General features: G+C 55.5%; 1 protein-coding gene across 4 annotated transcripts in view; it reads right to left on the bottom strand.

Moving 5' to 3' along the window:
- Positions 1-737: 737 nt before the first annotated feature.
- Positions 738-7,602, bottom strand: part of LOC102384063 (toll-like receptor 2) — a 23,674-nt gene continuing 16,809 nt past the window's right edge. For 3 of the 4 annotated variants that reach the window (XM_025215299.1, XM_025215300.1, XM_006033493.3), the window contains 2 exons: positions 5,893-5,982; positions 738-4,846 (listed from right to left, as the gene is read on the bottom strand). In XM_025215299.1, coding sequence (XP_025071084.1) covers positions 2,316-4,829 — 2,514 coding nt within the window. In that variant the 5' untranslated portion in view covers positions 4,830-4,846; positions 5,893-5,982 and the 3' untranslated portion in view covers positions 738-2,315. Of the gene's footprint in view, positions 4,847-5,892; positions 5,983-6,792; positions 6,867-7,602 lie in introns of those variants that run through there. The other variant, XM_025215301.1, reaches the window with a different exon arrangement.

Here is a 7,602-nt window from a genome sequence, read left to right on the forward strand (position 1 = left end):
TTGTCTCCTTACTCCTTGTAGCATCCTTCGAAGGGTCTGGCAGCACCCCTGGGGGCTGCGGCACCCCTGGTTGGGAACTGCTGCCCCAGGCTAGGGTGTGAAGACCCCCTGCTGGAGCGGTACCATTGGCAGGGGAGATGTGCACCTTATAGACTGCCCAAAGCAGACAGACAGACAGATACAGCACAAGCTTTAATAGGGTGATGCTCCCTTCATCAGATGCTGGGCAGCGAAGTCAGCTTCAACCCATGAAAGCTTGTGCTATTTGCTATCTATCTATCTCCTCTGGTAAGTCAATAGGTGGCAGGAGAGATCTGCACCTCGCTTGACTATCACAGCAAACTATGTCTCTCCGAGCCCATGGCCCCAGATCCATAGATACCAAGTCTTGCATCTGCTGCACTGGGGCAGCTTGGAGAAACTCCCCAGACCCAGGCAGGGCAGTGCAATGCCCTCCCCTTCCTTCCTCAGCTGTTTGGCTGGTATCATACCCAGAGCCATGCTCAAGCGTGTTTGTGTCTTATACGATATTGCCCTCTCGTGGGTGCTTGGAGCATGGCACAGTTCCCCCTCTCCACCAGCCCATGCACCTGACACAGCGCTGCCCATCAAACACATCCTCCCCTCTTCCAATATTTCCCTGGTCTTCCCTCGCACTTCTCCCTTAGCTGAGTAAGCCAGAGCCACCGAGACAAAAGGACTCCCAGTTCAGAAGAGATACAGCCAGGCTAGGAAACATAGCTCTTTTATTAAATATAAAAGCCAGCAATATGCTGTATGTCACATCAGAGGCAGCTGCCTGCTTCACAGTTTCCGCAACAGAAAAAGCTCCTGCAGGAAGCCACAGCCATGACCCTGGGGATTATTGGAGGACTTGAAAGGGGCATTCAAAAATATATCTCTCTATATATATATCTGTGCATAAAGAATAAGAGTCCCACTGAGGCAACGGTGGAAGTGTTAGAAATCACAGCCTGTGCTGCAAGGCTTGGCTGGCCAGAAGGTGCGAAGAGACAGTGTCCCCAGCCAGCAGTATTTCCACCAGCAAAACCCTTGGTTGATCCGACTGCCGATGGCATCAGTAGTGAGGTAGGGGCTATTTCAGCAGAAGCTGGATGGCTCCTCCGGTTAGAAAATAAACTCCAAGCCCTGGTGCAAGAGCAGAGCAGACCTCCCAGGTCTGCTTTCATAGGAGAATCCCTACCAGCGGGCTCCAAAGCCAGCAAGGCTGGAGAGATGTGGGATACAGGCAGTCTGAAAGCCTCAGAGATGGACTGGGGACCCCACCGCCTTCACCTTGTGGGGCTGGAACTGATCAGATCCACCTCTAAGGTGCACATAAGGTTTAGAGCAACAACGCAGCCTGGGTGCACCAGGTGACAGGGCTCCCCATGTCCAGACTGGTGGCCAACTCCCCTCCTTGCCACCCTCCAGCAGGAACCTCAGGCCAGCTGTTCTTCCAGCCGCATCCCCCCCGAGCCAAGGGATCTTGCTCTCTGGACACAGCTGGCCACTTGAGACTCCAGCTCGCCCCTGCAGAGCTCTGGGAAGCCACCGCAGTGAGCAACCAGAGGACAATAGAATAAGCAAAACCTCTCAGTCATGGAGAAATGTCTGGAGCAGATGGAAATGATTCAGGACCCTGAGTGCCATCTAACTCGGGAGAGAAGTGGGGCAGAGGCAGGTTCTGGACAAGCACGACAGACAGGCTAACAGCTGGGGGCCAGACCTGCGACCGTCGACATCTAGGTGTCAATTCAAGGTGATGCCAACATCTCTAGTCCTCAGAGCAGGTAACAGGTGGGACATCAGCGGAGGCATCTCGTGAACTCACCGGGACCGAGATGCAATGGAGTCGTCCCCTCCAGCTGCTTCAATACTGTTGTGGGTGAAAGCCTTCAGGGCAGGATTATATAAATGGCCAAGCCAAGCCTGGCTTTTTCCTTCAGGCCTGCCCCATGGGACAGACTGATTAACTACCAGAGGCATTTGCTCAGGAGCTCAGGTCTTGACGCCTGTTCTCCATCTGTGGACAAATGCAACGCACCACTGTAGAGAGCAAGGAAAGGGCTGGGATCTCCAGAGCCCCAGTGCCCTGGTCTTCTGATGCTGGGCATGGTTTGGAGACCAGGATGCTTTCAAGAGGTTTCAGTGGGCACATCAGCTATTCACCTCTGCAAATCTTGGGCCTCAAGCTCCTCATGTCCTTTCACTGCATTTCACCAGCCCCTTCTACAGAGACAGAGAGGGGCGCTGGAGAAAGTTTGTGCCACTGCTGGCAGATGGGCTGGATGGAGCGGAGGTCATGGTTAGTCTTAGCTGGAGGGCACCATCGTAACATCCACAGCTGTCTCCTCCTCAGGCAGTGTCGCTGCAGCAGCTGGCAGCTCTATCTCGATGCTGGCCAGTGAGCCCGTCTCCTGGGCCTCATCAATCACTCCTGGCTTCCCCAGCACGCTCCGGAGCTGCATCCAGAAGAAGGGCTGGCGGCTGGGCTCTGCGGGCCACTCCAGGTAGGTCTTGGTGCCCAGCATCTTCCGAAGCTTGCAGAACTTGTGGGGCAAGCTCTGGGGGTCAATGGCTTCCTTGACCACCAGGATGACGTCCTCGTAGCCCAGCCCCACAGCCCGCTGGTGCGCAAAGTAAAGCTCATAGTTGCACCACTCGCTGTCGATGAAGCTGTGGGAGAGGACGAAGATGATCTTGTAGCTGTTCTCGATGTTCTCGATGATGTTGTCAATGATCCAGCGCCCGGGCGTGAAGTCACGCTCATGGATGCAGACACGGTATGGCGGCTGGGCACTCTCCAGGCGCTGCAGCAGCTCCTGCCTCACCCAGTCAGCGTCAGAGTAGCTGTAGGAGATGAAGGCATGGTAGGCATAGGTCCGGGCAGGCTGGGCCCGCCGGGCACGGTACCGTGACTGCACGATGTGGAATGTAGCTCGCAGGTACCACGGCACATCGAATCGCCAGCACAGCACCATGCAGGCAACCACCACCACAGCTGTGACCGCCACGGAAATGGCCACCACCACCCTCACATCACACTCCACCAGCCCCGGGGCATAGGCTGCTACAGCCGTGTCCAGCAGGGCCTCAGGGTGGTAGCATGTCCACCCTTGCGGCCAGCCCACCAGGGTCAGGCGGCCTCGCTCCCGAGTCTCCTGCAGGAAGCTGTAGAGGTCACAAGTGCAGTGGTACGGGTTGTTGTTGGCCTGCAGCTTGCTCAGCTGGGGCATGTTGGCGAAAGAGCCTTTGCTGATGACCCCGAAAGAGTTGCCGTCAATGGCCAGCACCCGCAGGCTGGGGCAGCGCCACTCTGAGGGGATGAACTTGATCTTGTTCCCGCTCAGCCGCAGCTCCTGGAGCTCGGTACTGCGAGCAAAGTAGTCCATCTCCAGCCGGTCCACCTGGGAGTCGGACAAATCCAGGTAGCGCAGGGTGGTGGGCAAACACTGGAAGGCCTCTGTGGTCACCAAGTTGTGGTGCAACGAGAGCCACACCAAGCCGGGGTTCCACCGGCAGGATCCCTGCTGAGCCCCCAGGCTGTTGTAGCTGGCGTTGATGTGGGTGAGCCGGGGCCAGGTGACCGTGATCATAGCTAGTATGTCTAATTTGGTCAGCTCATTGTGGGCCAGCAGGAACTGCTCCATCTTGGGCATGATGTCCTGGTAGTGGCAGGCCTGGTTGTAGAGGTAGGCGTCCTGCAGCCGGTTGCGGGAGATGTCCAGGAAAACCACACTGCGCATCTCATCCCAGGCATCACAGGGCACGAAGTTGAAGTTGACATTGATGATGGAGAGGTTGGTCACCTGGCTGAACCAGGTGAACGTCCAGTCGAAGCGCAGGATGTCGGGGTTGCTGATGTCCTTGAGCAGCAGGTGGTCCAGGCGCGGGCGCAAGAGCCCAGCCTCCGAGCGGTTCCACTGTGGTGAACGGGCAAAGTCGATGGCCACCAGTGAGAGATCGCGGATGCGGGACTTCTGCACGTTGAGCAGCACCAGGCGCAGGAGGTTCTCGTTGAACTTGCCCCGGTAGAAAACCAGTTCCTGGGCTTCCACCTCGGCCAGACCGGTGAAGATATCCAGGGACTGCGTGTAGTAGGTGAACTCAAAGAGGTTGCGGAAGCGCAGGTGGCGCACTGGGCTGCCCCTCAGGTCCCGCAGCATCATGGGCAAGGCCTTGGGGTTCTGGTCCAGGGCTATGTCGCACCACAGCACAGTCGTGTTGAGTGGCTGGAAGGCCCCCTCCTCGTATGCCAACAGGCTGGAGGCTGTCTTCAGGGAGAACTTATTCAATGTGATGTTTCTCAGGGGCTGGAAGTCCTGTTGGCCAAGCACCTGGATAAGTGGCCCGCCCATGGAGAGCTCCTGCAGGCTCCTCAGGGTGCTGAAGACCCCATCCAGAGTGGCGCGGGGATACAGGTTGTTGGACATGTCCAGCCACTTCAGGTTCTTCAGGGGCTTCAGGGCCAGCGAGGGGATCTCCTGGAGGGAGTTGTTGAAGAGACGGAGCTTCTCCAGCCGCACGTTGGTGACAAAGGCATCGGCTGCCAGTCTGGAGAGGTTGTTGAAGCCCAGATCTAGCTGGCGGAGCTGGGGCAGGCCCGAGAAGGCAGCGGTGGGGACCTCCTGGAGCCGGTTGTAGGACAGATCCAGGAACATTATACTGCTGGGCAGGTCACGGGGGATGGAGACGAGATTCTGCCCCTTGCAGATCATGGTGGTATCGCTGAGAGTGGAGCAGGGCAGGGCGCCAGCACCACCCACCAGCCCTGTGAGGAGCAGGCCCAGGGTCATGCATGCGTTGGCGAGCAGAGCTGTGAGCATCTCGTCATGGTGGTCCCCTGGAAAAGGCAGAAGGGGAGCGTCCATGAAACAACCCGGAGGGGAAGGTTGAGCCTGACTCAGCCTTGACTCAGAAGCTCAGTGGCCCCCAGGACAGCTCAAGGGTCCTCTGGCCCAGCCCGTTGTCCCGACAAGACCCAGCTCATTTTAGACCCCACTGCAGACCACGCTGCCGGGTGCTGGGACACCTTGTCCAGCACCCTGGAACCAGCCAGTCAGCTACGGCAGCATCTCGCACCTATCAAAGCCAGCCAAGCCGATGGGACGTCCCACCCCTACTCCTACCCTGCCGGAGGAGCTGATAGTACTGGCTTGCCCCACATCCCGTCTCACTGCTGGGACACAGCTGGGAACAGCTGGGCTGGCTTCTGGCTCCCCATCCCCCCCACCCCAGCATGAGTCCACCTCCCTGCTCTCCATCTAGACCAGTGGTTCTCAGCCTTTTATAGACTTGAGGGCCCCCTTATTAGACTCCAACTCTTCCCCCACCCCCACTTTGGGAAATGCCAGCTCTTAGTTTTCACTTGATTTGTGCCTACAGACAAATACCAGTGCAATTTTTCTGTTACAAAGAGCTCTAGAAGATCACAGCTTCAGCTTCCTCTGTGCAAAAATCAAGGTTATTTCCTACCTACAGGGACTTTTTACCATCTTTAATTTTCCCCAGACCTGAGGAAGGGCGTGTGAGCCTGAAAGCTTGCAGAAAATTTGTTTCCAATTTCTTAGTTAGTCTAATAAAAGGTATAATCTCTGACCCAAGCGTTCTAGAGTTTTGCATTTCTTTGTGTCTCAGACCAACACAGCTACCAAATACATCCCAGAAGATCAAAGGCATCCTAATGTTTCTAACACTCTGGATTCTTATTTGAAACCTCTGGGTTTGTCTTGTGCATCCTGTTTGCACACCGGAGGGTGCTAGCATAGCGTGGCAGCCTGAAAAGGATCTCAAGGCACCCCCGGGCACTGTGGCACCCTGGTTGAGTATCACTGCTCTAGCAAGATTCATGGATAGCCCCCAGCAGCTCTTCACAAATCTCCCCCTTACAGCAAAGAGGGCGGCCTTCAGACGCTGTCCCTCAGAGGAGGGCTGGAGAGGTGGACTCCATGCTGCAGGGGCGCTCCGCCGGGCCCAGCCCTATGTTAAAAGAAGAGAAGAACCGTTTTACTGGAGGTGGCAGCTTGACAAGGAGTTTTGCTGCAACAGACTTGAGAGATACTGGAAGCATCAGAGTGGGATTTTGGGAAGGGGAGAGGATTTTCTGGAAGGACCAAGGTGAGGAAAGCAGGTTGGATGCCCGAGACAGGATGGTGTGCAGCCCAGCGTGTCCTGACAGAGGAAGAGAGACAGGGCCAAGAAGGGGGTAGGGAGGGCAATGATTCTTGGCCTCCGGGAGGCTTTATGCTGCCCTGGGATCTTGTTGAGGGCCATGCACTTGAGCAGATGAGAGCAGCCTGAAGTGTTTCCTTCCGGATTTACTGGGGGAAAAGGCAGGGGGGTTCTTGGCAGAAATTGGAACGGACACACAGGCGCATGCACACACACACATGTTCACACACACGTGCAAATGAAGCCAGAAGCTCCTAAAGGAGTTCAATACTTCCAACCCAAAAAACCTAGAAGCCTGTTTTTTACCTCGAATCGGGAAAACCACCAACAGTCCCCCGCTCCCCTCCCCAAACCTGGGGAATCTTGAACAGAGTTAACTCCAAGTTTTGTTTCTGCTGGGATTGCCGTGCTATGGCCCCACCCCGCTGGATTTCCTGAGCCGTTCCAGCTCCCAGCACCTGGAGAAGCCCAGGAGCCTGGTTTACACAGGACATCGGACTGCCCAGTTCCAATGAGGCTTGCTCTGGCGAGGCTCCAGGCCTTGGGTTTACAGCGCGGCCAGGCAGTGCAAGAGAGCCCCGTGTTATTTAAGCCCTATTTACAAGAGACGGTGATTACCCAACACGTCAGGGTGCGGCTCTCCGGTGCAATAGTCACACCGTGCTCATTCCTGCCCAGGGATTCTTGGTGTACAGGTGGTTGAAAGGCAGCTCCTGGAAAGTGCTGCAATCACCCTGAATAGAGAAACCTGAATGAATCTGCTTTGAAAACGCGGCCAGCTCTGGGGTGGAACATGATCAAACACATCACGAGCATCATGTGTGGTGCTGTGTGTACTGATCCCATTTGCTCCTCCCTCACCTGCCTTCTTGAGGGTTTTGCACTGGCTACATCTTTTCTTTACACTGGGGGCAGATGCAGCTACATATAAATATATACAGCACTGAGCGCATGGCTTCACCGTTTCCCCTAGCCCCCAAATCCTGATCGATGTTGGGTCTACCAGGACTTTAAATCACTCCCCACCATTAATCACATGTGGGAACACCGCTCACTGCCCCTGCCCCATTACTTTAACCCCAGGCCTGTACATATTGCACCAAGAAAAGAGAAATTGGACAACCAGTTGTCTGCAAAAGCAGGAGACTGGAACATACTACCCAGGATCCTTTTCCCAGCCCTTTTTTTCTGGGTCTCTGGAGAGCAACAGTTTGTTTGATGTTTTATTGCACTGCAGATTCAGGTCTCACAAACCGGGATATTCCAACCCTCATAAATCTATTCAGCTTGCCACAGCCTCTGGGATGTTTGAACTCAACCAACCAACTAGGTTCAAGACTGCAAAAGCAGCTGCTGTTCAAGGAGACTCAGGCTGCTCCTTCCCACATCTCACTGACATGGATAAAAAACATAGTGTTCTTCTCTTTC

This window comes from Alligator sinensis, unplaced genomic scaffold, assembly GCF_000455745.1.
Source record: "Alligator sinensis unplaced genomic scaffold, ASM45574v1 scaffold735_1, whole genome shotgun sequence".
In the NCBI taxonomy this organism is placed as follows: Eukaryota; Metazoa; Chordata; order Crocodylia; family Alligatoridae; genus Alligator; species Alligator sinensis.